Below are 18,740 nucleotides of genomic sequence, written 5' to 3'. Positions count from 1 at the left end.
TTCCAAGAAGTGCATAATTTGGGTGGGCATAAAATCAGGAGAATTTGCAGAGGGGTGCATAATTCAGTGCACGGGGGTGGGTGGGTGTGGTGCTGCAGTTGAGTGCAATATCTTGGAGGTCAATATTTGGGATGCTAACTTTGGCTGTGGCACAAAATGAGGGTGGGCAAAATTTGGGGAAGGGTCCAAACATTTTAAGGGGCTTATCAAAATTGTGGTTGTTGTTTAATTGGGGTGGATGAAGTCATGGTGGGGTGCAAAATGAAGCAGTACATAATTTGAGGGCAATTTTGGGGGCTGCAAGAGCGAACAACATCAACGGATGCAAGACCGGAGGGTTGGCAAAAGATCGGAGACTCCAAACTAGGGGTGTGAAAAATCAGGTATGGTGCTCAAATTTCAGGGGTGAACATCAGTTTTAGGGGGTGCAATAGCTGGATGGGGGCATAGTATTGGGGGAGTACATAATGCGGTGTTCATTTTTGGAAGGGATGCAAAACATGGGGGTGAGGAAGATTTTGGATTTGTAAAATTGGAGAAGACCACACAAACTGAACAGAGAGGGAAACCAATGTTAGGGGTGTGCAAAATATTTGGGACAATTAAATTTGGTGGGGATACAAAACCTGGGAGGAGGATTGCATTATTTTAGTGATGTATAATTTCTGCAGCAGCTGCAAAGCAAGACTGGGAGAAACATGGTGAGGCAGGAGAATGCAGCAAGGTGGGGGTAATGTGGCAATGACAAAACAAAAGGGGCAGAAGAGAGAGGGGAAAAAAACAGAGACAAAGGCAGGAAGGCAAAGTGTCAGAAATACAAAAGAAAGAAAAAAAGACAGGAAGAGAATATGGAGACAGGGACTAAAAACAAGAGAGACACAGAGAGTAAAGGAAAAAGGTTAATAGATACAGACAGGAGTTAAGGAAAGAAACTGAGAGACTGAGGAGGGGATATTCATCATTCCAGTGGGTCCCAGCTCTTTCGATGGTTTCTCACAGTCCCTCTCCTCCATGAGGGTCATATGCTGCTCCTGTGGTTTGCTTCACAGATGATTCAGGATGGTGGTATTGAGATTTCAACAGTACCCACAGTCTCACATACAGACAGAAATCCTCTGATGACCTCCTGCTCCGTCCACATGGCAAAAGAAACAACGGCTGCCAGGACCTACTTTAAATATCTTCAGGTCTATCACTCAAGGATCCCTCTGTGCCCAAATCCCAACTCATCCAGTCAGCTTCAAGCTCTCTCTACCTGGAGCACACCTCCCCCAGGTGTGGAACATACCAAGAAGCATCTTTGTGAGATTAGAGGGAGATGATGTGAGAGAAAGCAGCAGCTCAACAGTTTAAGATAACAGGGCATAGTGCTGGATGAACACAGCAGGCCAAGCAGCATCAGGGAAGCAGGAAAGCTGACGTTTCGGGTCTGGACCCTTCTTCAGATTCATTTAGTCAATGGGACACAGGCTTCTACAACCAATGGATGCAATTTATTCCACAAGGGAATACAAGATTTTCACACATATCAACAAAAAGGTGTAAGTGGGACTGAAATGAACAAGACACCAAATTTTCTTTTAATGAGTTGAGAATTCTACAAATGAATCAATCCATTTTACAAATGAATGGCAATTACACAGATCTATTGTATGAATTAACACAAGTTCATTGTACAAATGAACTTGAGTCTATCAAATAGATAAACCCTGACGATATACCAATGGACATTGTGTCTGTAGGTGTCCAAATGTGCCTGCCATGGGACACTTTGCTCTGGAATCTCTGTATATGTGTCTGTGAATCTGGCATTGTGCATCTGTGTGTCAGAGTGTGAGACAGTGAGTGTGTGAGCGCGTGTTTAAAGCGATACAATGCAACCCTCTGCTGGCCTCACCATGTTCACATCACAAGCACTACATATTTCCCTTTTCCATTGCATCTGCTTCCAAATGCTCCAGGCAGATGCATCAAGTCATCCACCACATCGATCAACCACTCCTCCAGGGGCTGGATCAATCAAAATTTTATTAAGAACAACAACAGCAACAGACACCTGCCCTGTAGTTGTGAACTTGCTGGTGTCTCAGCAGGTGGGATGACTGAGAATATCCTTTCCCACAGAGGCAGCAGGTAACAACTTCTCACCAGCGTGTATTCGCTGGTGTCTCAGAAGGTTGTTTGAATGGACAAATAGTTTCCCACACTCGGAGCAGGGGAATGGCCTCTCCCCAGTGTGAATGTATTGGTGTGTCAGCATGTCCTGTCTCTGTTTAAAGCTCTTCTCGCAGTGTGAACATTTGAAAGGTCTCTCATCGGTGTGAACTAGTTGGTGTACCTTAAGGTGGGATAACTGAGAGAATGCCTTGTCACACACAGAGCAGATGAATGGCCTCTCCCCATCATGAACTCTCTGGTGTTTTAAGAGGTGGGCTGACCGAGTGAATCCCTTCCCACACTCTGGGCAGATGAACGGCCTCTCTGCAGTGTGAACTCGCTGGTGTCTCAGCAAATATGATGACTGGGTGAATCCTTTCCCACAAATGAAACAGATGAATGGCCTCTCCACAGTGTGAACTCGCTGGTGTGCCAGCAGGTTGGATGAGGCACTGAATCTCTTACCACACTCAGGGCAGATGAATGGCCTCTCCCCAGTGTGAGTGCGTTTATGTTTCAGAAGAGCAGATGACTGAGTGAATCTCTTCCCACACTTAGGGCAGATAAATGGCCTCTCCCCAGTGTGAACGCGTTGGTGACTGCACAGGTTGGATGAGTCACTGAATCCCTTCCCACACTCAGGGCAGATGAATGGCCTCTCCCCAGTGTGAACTCGAAGGTGTGCCAGCAGGTTGGATGAGTCACTGAATCCTTTCCCACACTTGGGGCAAATGAATGGCCTCTCTCCAGTGTGAGTGCGTCGATGAGTTTCCAACTGGGATGGGTATTTAAATCCCTTCCCACAATCCGCACATTTCCACGGTTTCTCTGTGGTGCAGGTTCCCTTATGTCTCTCCATATTGGATGACCAGCTGACTCTTCCCTCATACAGAAGACAGGGATACAGTTTCTACCCACTGTGAATGGAGTGATGTTATTCAGGCTGTGCAACTGGCTCAAGCTCTCTCCACAGTCAGTTCACCGGAACAGTGGGTGGATGTACCTTGGTCCATTTCCAGTCATACTGATGTTGAAAATCTTTTTTCCACAGACAATGTTTTTCAAATCCTGATGAATTGACTCAGTCTTATATCTTCTTGGAATCTTTGTTTGGAATTCTTGCTAACTAATGTGCCTCTGTGACTCTGTAAAACAAATTTAAATTAGGAAAAAGATGAATATGAGAAAGAGAACTGTTTGAGATACGAAAGGAGAGTGTGAAATGCAGTACATTGAATCTAGTAATTTGTGTGAAAGACACTCAGAAATAGTGAATAGGAAATGTTTGTCATAAAAACGCAACTAGTTCATGAATGTCCTTCAGGGAAGGGGACCCACTGCCTGTCCTAGGCCTCCACAAGATTTTGCCCTCAGTGGGAGAAGAGTCAAAAGAGTAGTGGGATACTTCAGGACACAGTTTCCTACACCTACATCACAGGAATAAGTTTGACAGATCCTCCCTCCAATGAGGACAAGACCAGTGTGTATGGGGAACTAGTACATACAAGCTCCCCTCCCAGGCACACTCTTGACCACATGTGGACACATGTCACTATTTCGCTACAGCCGCTGTCTGACAATCATGTAACTCCTCACTGAACAGCACCTTGGGAGAACGGTCGCAGCAGCAAATGCTGGCCTCTTTAGCCTTGCTCACGTCCCAGTAATAAAATTAGACATAAATTAAGTACTGAGATGAGGGAATATTTCTTTACTCAGAGACTGGTAAGCCACAGAAAGCAGTTAAGGCCAAAACATTGAATGTTTCCAAGAAGAAGGTAGATATAGTCTGAGGGCTAAAGGGATTCGAGGATATGGGTCTAAACTGAGAACAAGGTACTGAGAAGGATGATCACTACAAACATACTGAATAATACAGCACGATCGAACGTCACAAAGGCCTACTTTCTATGTTTCCATTCTGTTAAAGCTGAGGTATAAAAACAAAATGATCAGAGCCGACACAGATATCAGCACTACCTTAGGATCACTGGTTGAAAATCCTGAAACTCCTCACCGTACAGTAATTTGGGAGCAGCTTCACCACACAGACTGCAGCAGTTCAAGGTGGTCAAGGAGGTACAGAGTGATTTGGAAACTTCTGGACTGGCTGCTCGGTCTCTCGTTTTCTATCCAGTTCTCAAAGTGTCAAGTGTTCTGAGAAAAGTAACACAGTATATTGGAAATAAGAAAATATCTTTGGAAGTTTGCTGAAACCACTTACATTCACTACTGACTTAGAAATTAATTTTGTTTCATGCGCCTGTGATCAACCCATTATCCAAGGATTGCCCAAAGGCTTGACATCCATTGTTTGAAACTGTTTAATTGAACTGACAATTTTACATTCATTTATTTTGCTGTTTAATATATCCCTTATGTATGTCTGTCAAACAGTAAGAGTGGAGGTAATGAATAAAGAAGATTGGATTTAAAATCACAGATAGTAATTAGATTGCAAAGCTGTTAATGTTTGCTTTGCTCAAGTTATTGTTATTTCCTCTTTCTATAAACTCGGTGCCTGAGATCTGTTACTTGTGAAGTCAGGTTAGGAACATTTGGGCAATTTTCAGGGTCATTCAATGTTGTGACAGGTAGGCTGATTTGTTTTGGGTTGTTATCCCTGTGCTGTAGTAAGTATCTAATGGTCAATATTAGCACAAAAGCAGAAATGATCTCCAGTGCAGGGCAAACAATTCCTGACCATAGATGATAAAGCTGGGAAATCAGCAAAATATAACCAGAGATGGACGGAATGGAAACCTCATTGAGATGCAATCGGCAGAAATAACAACAAAACACCAAACAAGATTCAAATTAACCCGTACTAAAAGGGGTGAGGGGAGGAGGAAGCAAGGTGGGATTGGAGTGGGGAAAGAAGGGGGAGGGATGGGAAGCAGGAAGGGTGAGCAGCGAGAGGGATGGAGGGGAAGAGGGGCAAGGGCTAGGAAGGTGTGATGATGGGGAGAAGTGGGGGAAGGGTGACGGGTAGGAAAGAGGGTGGGGAGGAGAGCATTCAAAGAAACAATGAGACGTGGTTTCGTGGTAGGTGTAGGGAAAACAGCCCAATTTGAAAACACCACCTTGATCAGTTTTCTCCCTCCACTCTCTGGACTGTTTTCTCAGTGATAATGGGAACTGCAGATGCTGGAGAATCTAAGATAATAAAATGTGAGGCTGGATGAACACAGCAGGCCCAGCAGCACCTCAGGAGCACAAAAGCTGACGTTTCGGGCCAAGACCCTTCATCAGAGAAGCCAGCTTAGTGACAAAGATGTGCACGAGGACCCTCTTCCATCAATTTCAGTTACTAGCACATACACAAGAGTCTCCCAAGAACATACTGCACATACTCCTCAGTGAACACAGCAATGATTTTCTGAAGAAGGGTCCTGACCCAAAGTGTCGGCTTTCCTGCTCTTCTGATGCTGCTTGGCTTGCTGTGTTCATCCAGCTCTCCACCTTGTTATCTCAGCTCTTCCTTCTGTTTGATCGTATCCTCTCCCTAACTTGCTCGCACCACTTCCCAGATACTGACCTCATCAATGGCCAGGAGAGTATACAGAGTTTTTGATGAAGAATCAACCTGAAATTAACTTCCAGGCCTGGCCTCAAAAACAAACACTGGTTTGTTTATTCTTTTTAACACAAGCTGCTGCTGCTCACAGTCCAGAGGTCATTGTTCAGCTCTCAGACTCAAACCAAAAATATTTTTTTAAAAAAGTCAGTGAGGATTATAACACAGTGCACAGTAGGAAGATTTTTAACCAGTGACACAGACTGAGTGAGTGGGACATTACGCACATTAGAGCAATGAGAGGTGATTTCATTGAAGATAATCACATTCGGAAGGGGCTTGACAGAGAAAATGCTGCAAGGATGTTTCCCCCTCTTTGGAGAGTCTAGGACCAGAAAGCATAGTCTCACAATGAAGGCACCAATTTAAAATTGTGATGAAGAGGAATTTCTTCTCAGAGGGTTGCCAGTCTTGTAAACTTCTTGCCAAAAAGAGCTGAGGGGGCAGAGTCCTTGTGTATATTTAAGGCTGAGATAGATTCTTGATGAGTAGGGGCATCAAGGGTCACAGGAAAAACTCTGGAAAGTGGACTCGAGAACTATCAGGTCAGCTACAATCGACATGTGTCGTATTCAATCCGATCCGCTGTCAATGTCCCGATATTTTTCCATAGGATTTCTATCGTGTAGGTATCTCTTGTTTCTTCTTACTGAATGATCAGGTGTATTCTAATCCAATGGACTAAACGTCCATACAGTTTTTCTCAGCTGGATGCAGTGCAACTTTATTTCAGTCTAAGTTAAAGCGCTTTCCACAGTCAGGCCACTTGAACATTCTCACTCTGTGTATCTGGTTACAACTCTTTTAAGGGACAGGTATAGGCCATTCGGTTCCTCGAACCTGATCGACCTTTCTGAAGAAGGGTTCCAACTCGAAACGTCAACTTTCACGGTCCTCTGACGTTGCCTGGCCAGCCCGACGCTGTCTTACCTCTGACTCCAGCTCTTACTATCTCCGATGGGAAGCGGTGGATGGGGAACCGGGGAGGGGGAAAAGCATAGCCCCGCCCAGTCACAGTGACATCATCGCGCTAACCGCACCTGCGCACTCCCCCACTCCGCAAAATCAAGATGGTCCCCGGTGACCCGGGCCTGTTTCTGAGAAGAGGCCTGAGGATCACTGCGGCTTAAATCGCGGCAGCGGAAAATCCATGTTTGGGGCTTAAGGTCTAAACTGGGCAATTATTGATCCTTCTTGTAGGAATATTACCACAATCACTAGCCTCCGATTCATCCTTCACTCACCGTGTGTATATCTATAGAAGTCGAACATTTCTTTCCCCATCACTCACGACAGTATTCCTCCCACCCCAATTAGCTGTGCGCATGCTCCCGCACGCTGCCCGTGATTGATGACGTACAAAGCCAATAGCAAGCAAGGGGCGGGACTGGAGGCGGAGCTGCTGGCCCTCCAACCAATCAGAGAAAACAAGGAGTCAGTAGAAACTGAGATAATGGGAACTGCAGATGCTGGAGAATTCCAAGATAATAAAATGTGAGGCTGGATGAACACAGCAGGCCAAGCAGCATCTCAGGAGCACAAAAGCTGACGTTTCGGGCCTAGACCCTTCATCAGAGAGGGGGATGGGGAGAGGGAACTGGAATAAATAGGGAGAGAGGGGGAGGCGGACCGAAGATGGAGAATAAAGAAGATAGGTGGAGAGAGTATAGGTCGGGAGGTAGGGAGGGGATAGGTCAGTCCAGGGAATACGGACAGGTCAAGGAGGTGGGATGAGGTTAGTAGGTATTTGGGGGTGCGGCTTGGGGTGGGAGGAAGGGATGGGTGAGAGGAAGAACCGGTTAGGGAGGCAGAGACAGGTTGGACTGGTTTTGGGATGCAGTGGGTGGGGGGAAGAGCTGGGCTGGTTGTGTGGTGGAGTGGGGGGAGGGGACGAACTGGGCTGGTTTAGGGATGCAGTAGGGGAGGGGGGAGATTTTGAAACTGGTGAAGTCCACATTGATACCATATGGCTGCAGGGTTCCCAGGCGGAATATGAGTTGCTGTTCCTGCAACCTTCGGGTGGCATCATTGTGGCAGTGCAGGCCCATGATGGACATGTCATCTAGAGAATGGGAGGGGGAGTGGAAATGGTTTGCGACTGGGAAGTGCAGTTGTTTGTTGCGAACTGAGCGGAGGTGTTCTGCAAAGCGGTCCCCAAGCCTCCGCTTGGTTTCCCCAATGTAGAGGAAGCCGCACCGGGTACAGTGGATGCAGTATACCACATTGGCAGATGTGCAGGTGAACCTCTGCTTAATGTGGAATGTCATCTTGGGGCCTGGGATAGGGGTGAGGGAGGAGGTGTGGGGACAAGTGTAGCATTTCCTGCGGTTGCAGGGGAAGGTGCCGGGTGTGGTGGGGTTGGAGGGCAGTGTGGAGCGAACAAGGGAGTCACGGAGTGGTCTCTCCGGAAAGCAGACAGGGGTGGGGATGGAAAAATGTCTTGGGTGGTGGGGTCGGATTGTAAATGGCGGAAGTGTCGGAGGACACCCACTGCATCTCAAAACCAGTCCAACCTGTCTCTGCCTCCCTAACCGGTTCTTCCTCTCACCCATCCCTTCCTCCCACCCAAGCCGCACGCCCATCTACCTACTAACCTCATCCCACCTCCTTGACCTGTCCGTCTTCCCTGGACTGACCTATCCCCTCCCTACCTCCCCACCTATACTCTCTCCACCTATCTTCTTTATTCTCCATCTTCGGTCAGCCTCCCCCTCTCTCCCTATTTATTCCAGTTCCCTCTCCCCATCCCCCTCTCTGATGAAGGGTCTAGGCCCGAAATGTCAGCTTTTGTGCTCCTGAGATGCTGCTTGGCCTGCTGTGTTCATCCAGCCTCACGTTTTATTATCTTAAGTCTGTAGAAACTGAAGTTTCGCGAAAAGCTCAGCCGGTCCGTTAGGATCTGTGAAGAAGAAAAACACTCAGAGTTAATGCTTTAGGTTCGGAAACCCTTCCTTTGAACTGACATTAGCTAGGGAAGTGTCAGTTAATCTGCACAAGATAGCGTGAGGAGACCGGTTAAGAAGTAAACGATAGGTGAGGATAGAGTCCGGAGAGAGAAGAAAAGTTGGACGTACAAAGGAGTTGCTAACGATCTGGCTAGGAGGGCGAAAAGCTGTTAATGGAGTTAGTTGTTAAAATTGTGTGGATAATAGCAGACTATGTGATAACAAGGCCTGGTGTTTATGGTAGGGGGCTAGGAGGGCTAGGACATGGGAGAGTTTAGGCCCTAAAATTATTGAACTGTGTATGGAGTCCAGAAGGCCACAAGATCCCCAAGTGAAAAATGAGGTGCTGTTCTTCCAGTTTGCGCTGAGCTTTGTATGAACACTTCAGCGGGCTTAAGACAGATGTTGGCCAGGGGACAGAGTGGTGTGTTAAGGTGGCAGTCAGCTGGAAGTTCTGGGTCTTTTTTGCAGGCAGAATGTAGATGTTCTGTGAAGTGGTTACAAAGTCTATGTTTTGCTTCCTGAATGTAGAGGAGACCACGTTATGAGCAGCGAATGCATTAGACTCGATTGTGATAAATGCAGGTAAAGTGCTGCTTCACTTGGACAGTATCTTTGGCATCTTGGATGCTGACTTTGTCCACCCGAGTTCAACACCAGCACCTCCACATCATGGATAGAAAACTATGTTGTAATGAAGACACGAGATTCCAGCTAGATACAAATAGTTTTAGTGTAGGTATGAACTATTTTGCAGATGGAGTATAATGTAGGAAAATGTGAAGTCATTCACTTCAGCAGGAAGAGTAAATAAAAGCAGAATATTCTTTAAATGGAGAATGACTGCAGAATTCTGAGGTGCAGAGGAATTTAGGGTTTATAAAGAATGAGTCACAATGTTAATATGCGGATTTGGCATGCAATCAAGAAAGCTAGTAGGCTGTAGTCTTTATTGTGGCAGCAAATTAAAGATAAATGTAAGGATGTTTTACTTCATTTATACAGAGAGTTTGTGAGACCACATCTCGATTAGCACGTACAGGTTTTGGTCTTCAGTAAATTTTTTGGAGCTGGATCAAAGGAGGTTTACTAGGTTGATAACAGAATCAGCAGATTTTCTAAGGATGAGAGGTTGGGCAGAGAAAAAGAGAAAGAAGGTGGATTAGAACTGCTGATTAAAACAGGAAAGTAATATGATTGTGTGCAAGGATATAGGCTGTGGTGAAGTAGAATCTGTATGCTTCGAACTTAGAGACACCAATGAGCAGAAAATGATTCGTGTTTGTGTATAGACACCAAGCTGCAGTAGCAATACTGGGGAAGGCATTAGAATGGAGTTTAGAGGTGCACATAATAAAGTTATGGCCATAATTATGGGTGACTTTAATCTGCATATAAATTGGGCAAATCAAATCAGTAGCTATACAATGGAGGAGGAATTCTTAGTATGTACATGGAACAGTTTTATGAATCAAGATGCTGAAGAAGCAACTGGGCATTGGATAATGAGAAGGGAATAATTGACAATCAAATTAAGGAGAGACCTTAGGGAAGAGTGAGCACACTAGAATAGAATTCTTTATTAAGATATCGAGTGATGTCATTGTTTCTGAGACCAGGGTTCTCAAATTCAAAAAATTACGATGGTAAGAGACATGAGCTGATTGTGATAAATTGTGGATCAATATTTAAATGGATGATGGAAAATAGGTAATGGCAAACATTTAAAGAGCATATGGACTACAAACGTTATTCATCGCGGTCTGGCACAATGTGGGGAAATGTAGTAGTCATGGCAAAAATGGGAAATGATAGTTAAGAAAATTTAAGGAAAGTGCATACAAATTAGCCAAATAGTCCACCTGAGGATTGGGAACAGTTTAGATTTCAGTTAAGGGACACAGAGGGATTGATGAAAGGGAGAAAATAGAGTGTAAGAGTACACTTGCAGGGACCGTACAAACCAATTTATAAAAAAAAATTCTCAGGGTGTGGGCGGGATATACGCCAGATTGGTTCAGGATGACTGTTTCCCTGCCGAAAGGGCAATAGTGAACAGGTAGGTTTTTCCTGATGACCAACAACGGATTCATGGTCATCATTAAACTCTGAATTCAAGATTGATAGTAAAAGTTTAGTAAAGATGAATGTAGGGTCTCCTACAATCAGAAACAGGGGAACTTATAGTGGAGTGTAAAGTGATGGCAGACCAATTATATCTTTGTGCCTTCAAAAATGAGAATGCAGATAACATCGTAAAAATAAGCAGGACCACGGCATCTAATGGGGAGGAGGAAGTGAGTAAGTTAGTAATTAAAGAAAATTAGTAATAGGAAAATAATATTGGAAAAACTAATGCAAGTAAATGCAGATAAATCCCCAGAGCCTGGTAATCTTCATCTCAGAGTAACTAATGAAATTATCCTAGAAATAGTGGATACACTAATACTTATCTTTTCAAATTCTATAGACTGTGGAAGAGTTCCTGTAGATTAGATGGTAGCTAATGTAACCCCAGTATTTAAGAAGGGAAGCAGTGGGAAAATAGGGAATAGGTCTTGGGGAAAATTGCAAGATTCCAATATAAATGGTCTGAGAGAAAAGAAATGTTTCCTCATCTCTGTTTTAAATAGGCTCACGCTTACTTTAGAACTGTGACCCCAAGTTCCAAATTTTCCCGGAAGAGGAATCATGTTTTCAGCATGCACCTGGTCAGATTCTCTAAGGATCTTTTCTGCTTCAGTTTCATCTCCTCATTCTCTTCCAAACTCCAGAGGATACACCTCTAATCTGCCTAGCGTTTCATCGTAAGGCTACCACACATTCCAGGTATTAGTCCATTAATTCTTCTCTGAACTGCTTTCAAAGTATTAATAGTCTTCTGTAAGTATGGTGACCTGCACTGAACACATTACTCCAGATGCAGCCCCATCTGTATGCTAGAAGGATTGGGTGTATCTGAAGGTGGCACAGGAATTCTCACTTGCTTACAGTAATATTTTTTTCAGCAAGCCAAGGTCATCCTCAATGATGAAAGAGCCCTGGACATCAGTGCAAAAGATAAGGCTGAAACTTTATCAGCAATCTTCAGCCAGAAATGTCGACTGGATGATCCATCTCTGCCTTCCCTAGTGGTCTCCAGCATTGCAGATACTAGTCTTCAGCCCATTTGATTCACTCCACGTGATATCAATTAACAATTGGAGACACAGGATACTGCAAAGGCTTTGAGCCCTGACAACATTCTGGCAATAGTTATGAAGGACAAAAACAAAGTTGCTGGAAAAGCTCTGCAAGTCTGGCAGCATTTGTGAAGGAAGAGACAGAGTTAATGTTTCAGGTCCAGTGACCCTTCCTCAGAGCTTAATAATACGGAAGACTGGTGTTCCAGAACTTGCTGCTCTCCTAGTCAAGCTGTCCCATTACAATTACAACACTGTCACTTACCTGATAGAATCGAAAATTGCCCAGGTACATCCTGTACATAAAAAAGCAGGACAAATCAATTCCAGCCAATTATCGCTCCATCAGTCTACTCTTGATCATTAGAAAAGTGAAAGAGGGTGTCATCAACAGTGCTACCAAGCAGCACCTGCATAGTAATAACATTTCTGGAGAAGGGTCTCGGCCTGAAATGTCAGCTTTCCTGCCCCTCTGATGCTCTTGGCCTGCTGTGTTCATCTAGTTCTACACCTTGTTATATAAGGAATAACCTGCTCAGTGATGCCCAGTTTGGGTTCTGCTAGATCCACTTAGCTCCTGACCTCATCCTTAGTTCGAAAATGGACAAAAGAGCTGAATTCCAGATGTGAGATGAGAGTGACAGCTCTTGACATCGAGACTGCATTCGACCAAGTGTGGCATCAAGGAGCACTAGCAAAACAGGAATCAGTGGAAATTAGGGGGAAAAATCTCTGGTGGTTAGAGTCATATCTGACACATAGGAAAATGATTGGGGTTGTTGAAGGTCAGTAACCTCAGCTCCAGGACATCAGGATCATCCGGGATGCAGAGAACATCATTGATAAGAGCTGTAGTGAAGTGGTCACTCCTAAGATGCAGGCTGCAGGTAGCTGAGTGACCACCAGAAGAGGTAAAGGTGGAAGGTCGATAATGCAGGCCTTTCTCCTCGGTAACTAGTACACCACTTTGGATACTGTTGGGGGCAATGACTGTTCAGCGGCTAGCAGCAGCAGTCAGGTCAGTAGCACTGTGACTGACTCTGAGGTTGAGAGGAAAAGGGTGCAGTCAGACAGTGCAATACTGACAGGAGACTCAATTTTGAGGGGGACAGACAGCAAATTTTGTCGCCACAGAAGAGACACCAGGATGGCAGATGAAGAAATTTGAATATAAATAATAAATACTCAACTTCAAACAAAAATAATTACTCTAGTCTCATGGGCACTATGAACCCATTGTTAACTACTGTGAAAAAAGCACCTGGTTCTCCAAAGTCTTTGATTGACAGAAAGCCTGGTCAGCATGGGACCTCAGACCCATAGCGTGTGGTTAACTGAACTGCCATTTGAAATTGCACAGCAAGCCATTTAGCTTAAGCAAAAAATAGTGAACTTGCCAGCTATGGCACACCTGAGAAGAAAATAAAACAGATGATATTAAGGATGCTGGACAGATGATGAAACACAGGACAAGGCTATGGTACTGCTTTGGGCACAAGAGCTAACAGCTCTGTGACATAGCCAGACAGTTTCTTGGATGGCGAGGGTATTATCGAATTTGGGTTCTTATGTTAACTGCTTCTGTAATCATTTGTTTTAGATTGAGGCTTCCTTCCCCTCTTCAAATCCCTCATTTACCAGTTGTTGATCATTTGGATGAATTTCAGTGTCATCAGGATTTTCTGAGAGACGTATGCGCTTTTCACCAAAGTAAAGATAGCTAAACAGTGTAGTTATCAGAAAATCACATTCATGATTATTTTTTACATTCTGTTATGGACCACACCAAACACCCTCAAAATATATTAAGCAGATAGGCTGGACCCTTTCCCCCCATTATTTTAAAGGTAAGTGCCAGGTGTTGCACTCCAGGTGGAATTGGATTCCAGATTTGAAGCAAAACACACTTTATTCTTACAACATTTAGTTAAAATACGACAAAAGATAGAAGAAATGGGAATAACTTAACTCTCTAGGAATAATTAACAGATGAATTGATTATTTACTACTAAATAATAACTGTTCCAATATTGTAGCATACCATGAACACACTGTTAACTAAGACAGATTCAGAAAACAGATTGTCATACATGCAGCTGTAGTTCAGGAGAAAAGATTTCAAGAGAAAACTCAGAGATAGAGTAGCATGCAGAGATGTGATGCAGATTCCATACCCATCTTCAAGACTAACTAACAACTGCTGTTACAGATAAACAAAATCTAAATATCATGGTTCTGGGTGAGACTGCTCCACTAATTGAGGCTGCTTCTGCTGTTCCTACAAAAGGTGTCACAAGCTATTTACTTCATGTACTTTCAATAGATATCTCGGAGCCTTTGACTTAAAACCTTCCTTAAAAAAAACCCAGGACAAAATACACCTCTTACGGCTGTAGCATCTTCGCAACCCCTTCACCTGCTTAAAAATGAGCCATCAATATACAAATGCTTTCATTTTAAACTAAAAACCTTTAGCCTCACTCTAGCACACTACTACACATATACTGTGATTGTACTCATTAGAGTTTAGAAGGTTGAGGGGAGATCTAATAGAAACTTACAAGATAATGTATGGTTTAGAAGGGGTGGACGCTAGAAAGTTGTTTCCGTTAGGCAGGGAGACTAGGACCCATGGGCACAGCCTTAAAATTAGAGGGGGTAAATTTAAAACAGGAATGAGACGACATTTCTTCAGCCAGAGAGTGGTGGGCTTGTGGAATTCATTGCCGCAGAGTGCAGTGGAGGCTGGGAGATTGGATGCCTTCACGGCAGAGATTGACAAATTCTTGATCTCAGAAGGAATCGAGGGCTATGGGGAGAGTGCAGGGAAGTGGTGTTGAAATGCCCATCAGCCATGATTTAAATGGCGGAGTGGACTTGATGGGTTGAATGGCCTTACTTCCACTCCTATGTCTTATGGTCTTATGGTCTTATACATTACATTGACTCTAGGCATGCAAACATTCACTACTATTTCATTCTGTTTATCCCTGTCTTCGAATACCTTCATCTTATTTTGTTAAAGTTGCAACAACACGTCAGCAATTATGTTCTCTCATCCTGGCAGGTGTATAATTTTGAAATTGAATAGCGGCAATAATAAGTTCCTTCTAAACAGTCTGTAATTTTTATCCTTAAATTTTCTTTAAAAAGCTTTAAGGCGTAATGATCAGGGGAAACTATTGTCTCAGACACATCACTGGGCTTATAAATGTTGAAATGTTGCAATGCCAACACCGAGCTCAGGGTCTCCTTCTCATTCATGGAATATTTCTGCTGATGATTATTCAATTTTCTGGAAAATACCCAACAGGTCTTTCAATCTCCTCACTGCCTCGTTGTAAGAGTACAGCACTGACACCCACATCACTCACATCAACAACCACCCCCTCGAATGTCTATGTGTAATTAGGTGTAGCTAACACTGGGGCAGTGGCTAAGACAATCTTCAGGCTGTCAAATGCCTTCTGACGTTTCTCCATCCACTGAAATTTTCTGTACTTCAGCAATAGTAAGTCGAGTAACCAAATAGCTAAAATTTAAAAGTATTTCTGATGAAAACCATTCATTCCAGGAATTGTAGTACTTTCCCCTTCATCGATGGTATGGAAAATTTCCCAATAACCTTAGTTGCACATCCTGTAGTGCCAGCTTTCCATGTCAAGTAACATAGCCTAGGAACGTGACGTGGGCATTTCTGAGCTCGCTCTTAACTAGATTTATACCAAGACTGCCTCTTGAAGTCAATCAAACAATTCCAATCGATACTCCAAATATTTCTTCCACGTGTGACTAAAACAAAAATCACCAGATTGTCGATGTACTTCACACAATTGGGCAATCCAGAAATGATTTAATTGGTCAGTCTTTAAAATGTGGCTGGCACATTTTTCATGCGAAATGTCATGACTTTAAACTGGTACAGTCTATTTCATGTTATAAAGGCAGAAACTTCCTTTGCTCCTTTGGATAAAGGTACCTATCAGTATCCTCCGAGTAAGTCTGATTTTCTTGTCACACACCCTCAATCCAGTTTTCCAACGTGGAATAGGATATGAATCAGACTTTGTAACTGGGTTGGTTTTACAACAAACAATCATTGGGTACCATCTGATGCCTTTAATATGCTTGAGCTCCATTTACTGCATCAAACTTTGATTACGTCATTTTTGAGCATGAGTTCAATCTCTTTTCGAACTTGTACCAAGATTAGAACACTAATTCTATTAGGATTTTGCTTAATTGGAACACTGCTTCTTATCTGTACATCATGCAGTATTAGATTAACACTTCCTAGCTATTCACACATATTCCCATATTTGATTGTAGTAACTCTTTCAGGTCATTTCCATTTTCGTCTGTAAGGTAACTGGATAATTTATCCAACTTTTGAGAACTTCTATATTATCCAATCTAATTTAAGGAGTGTCTAATTCAGAATCATCTGAACTTGGTTGTTCACTCTGTGTTGTAACCAGGAACACATTCTCCTTTTGCTTTCCAATCAAAATACCGTTCGAGCATAATCACATGACACACTGTGTGAGAATTCTTTCTGTCTGATGTTCTTATCAAATAGTTCACTTCACTCAATGTCCTTTCGCTTTGATAAGGCCCACTAAACATTGCCTTTTAAGGTTCATCTACCACTAAATAAGCACATTTTTGATCTCTTGACTGCTTCCTGTTTCATCACATGTTGTGCAACTTTCAAGTGCTGTCTAGCCAACTCACTCACTCTATTTAATCTTTCTTTAAAAATTTTACAAGTCTTCTAAATGTGTGGCCTCTGAACTCTGACTCACCAATTTCTCCTTAATTAATTTCACTGGTCCTCTCACCTCATGCTGAAAATGAGTTCAAATGGTTTGAATTTTGTACATCTACTAGGTGTATTCCTAACTGCAGATATTACAAATGGAATTTGTTTATCCCAATCCTCTGGATAGCCTTGACTATATGCCCTCAACATGGTCTTTAAAGTTTGATGCCACTATTCTAATGCTCCCTGCAATTCTGGATAGTATGCAGTGGATTTGAATTGTTTTATTCCTAAACTATGCATAACTTCCTTCAATAACTTTGATGTAGTTGTATGGGTGTGGGTAGTCCGTATCTCATGAGAAAAAAATTGCATAACTCTTCTGCTGTCCTTTTAGCAGTGATACTGCATATGGATTTTTAAAATTCATTTGGATGGCTAGACCAGCATTCATTGCCCATCGCTAATTGCCCAGATGGCAGTTGAAGGTCAACAACTTTGCAGTAAGTCTGGTGTTAGATGTAGGCCAGACCAGGTAAGGATGACGGTTTCCTTCCTGAAAGGACATTAATGAACCAGATGGGTTTTCCCCAACAATTGCCAGTGAATTCATGGTCATAAATAGGTTCTGTTGGCCGGTTTACTCCCTCAACAACAGTTGTTGGCTCAGCACAAAGAGGTCAACAGTCAAGTCTATATCAACTACTCAGTACCTTTTATTAGTTTAATTAATGGAGACATACAAATTCACACAATTTGTCTAGATAAAGGATACAATTCGTCACTACCCACAATGACATTTCTGGAACAGAGGCAAAATCAAAGCTAATATCTGAGAATAGAAGATTACACACGCCAGGCGTATCTTCCAGGCCTGGGGACTTCTGGCCACCCAAGTATGGGGTTGTACTTTGTGAAGGTTGCTCTCTGGTGTTTTTGCCGATGGCGCACTGAAATCCTTCATTTTTATCCTTTATCCTTATCTTCTGAAACTGTGGTTTATTGTTCTGTGGTTCCTCAGTTCATCTGAGAGTTTATGTCTTTCCACTATTGGCTCACTCCAAGGACACCTTAAGGATTACCACATTACTCTTCCACCAAGTGAGTTGCCTGATTTTCCACTGACATTTCAACCACAGTCAGCTTCTCTGCCACCCGTGGTCCAGTAATGTCATTACCAAAGTTAAACGGCATTCCTGAAATCGAGAATTTCTCTATTACTCCTACCAGCACTTCACAACTTATCACCGGACTGTACAACCTCACCCTACATAATGGAACACTGCTCTTCTCACCATGAATTCCACATTTTACCACATTTTCAGGCAATACTCCTTCTGAATTGCATTTCTCCTCATCTCTCACCAACAAAGATTGACATCGTCGTGTGTCTCTTAAAATTTTAAGTTTGTTGCCTGCTCCTTCTGGCATATGTAAGTAAGTCTTATTCATGGAATTAAATTCTTTAAAGAGATCTGGCACTTTCTTCTCAAGCAATCCCTGACAAGATTTTATACTCTGGTGCAGCTTTTCAGCTTCCACTGTGCTTTTGTTACCACTCAACAAAACTCACTGGCTTATCCTGTTTTTAAACATCCATATTTCCAGTATTTTTTCTAATCCACCAACACAGTGACTTCATGTGGCCTACTTTGTTGCAATGAAAACACCTGAGCTTTTCAACTATCCCCCTCATCGGTTTCCTTTTCACCCTGTGTCAAATGATCTTTACTATCTTCAATGAGATCTAATTTTCCCTTACCATCTGAGGATTTCCCTTTTCCACTATTTCTATCCCTCTCAGATTGAAATTGATGTTGGAAGCAAAATGTTAATTTCTGAACCAACTACAATCATCTGGCGTTTCTGCTGTTAATCATTAAGTTTTAATTCTGTTGTCCAGGACCAGTTCTCAGTAACACAGGAAATGAATTTTTGAACTCTTCCAAAATAATCATCTCTCTAAGAGCATCATGTTTGATCTAGTTTCAATGCCCTTATTCATCTACCAAAATTACTTTCAAACTCTGTGTATGTTTGATCAAGATCCCTCCTTCAGTTCCTGAAATGTCTGTAGGCTTCTGGTACTAACTCATTTGCTCTTCAGATGGTATTTT

At 43.0% G+C, this 18,740-nt stretch overlaps 1 protein-coding gene across 8 annotated transcripts; it reads right to left on the bottom strand.

The window, feature by feature from the left end:
• Positions 1-1,496: 1,496 nt before the first annotated feature.
• On the bottom strand, positions 1,497-7,066 carry LOC125449338 (zinc finger protein 239-like). 8 transcript variants are annotated; one of them, XM_048525050.1, is made up of 3 exons: positions 6,979-7,066; positions 4,138-4,314; positions 1,497-3,302 (listed from the first exon to the last, which is right to left on the bottom strand). In XM_048525050.1, the coding sequence occupies exon 3, from the start codon at positions 3,014-3,016 to the stop codon at positions 2,087-2,089; it is 930 nt and encodes a 309-aa protein (XP_048381007.1). In that variant the 5' UTR covers positions 3,017-3,302; positions 4,138-4,314; positions 6,979-7,066; the 3' UTR covers positions 1,497-2,086. The 8 variants fall into 8 exon arrangements, with proteins under 8 accessions (XP_048381007.1, XP_048381008.1, XP_059497520.1 ...); XM_048525051.2 differs by having other exon boundaries at positions 5,696-7,048; XM_059641537.1 differs by having other exon boundaries at positions 4,175-4,314; positions 5,696-7,048.
• Between the last annotated feature and the right edge of the window lie 11,674 nt (positions 7,067-18,740).

This window comes from Stegostoma tigrinum, chromosome 42 (genome assembly GCF_030684315.1).
Source record: "Stegostoma tigrinum isolate sSteTig4 chromosome 42, sSteTig4.hap1, whole genome shotgun sequence".
NCBI lineage: Eukaryota > Metazoa > Chordata > Chondrichthyes > Orectolobiformes > Stegostomatidae > Stegostoma > Stegostoma tigrinum.
Note: the sequence above shows the minus strand (reverse complement) of the source record. Positions and strands in the feature narration are given on the sequence as shown.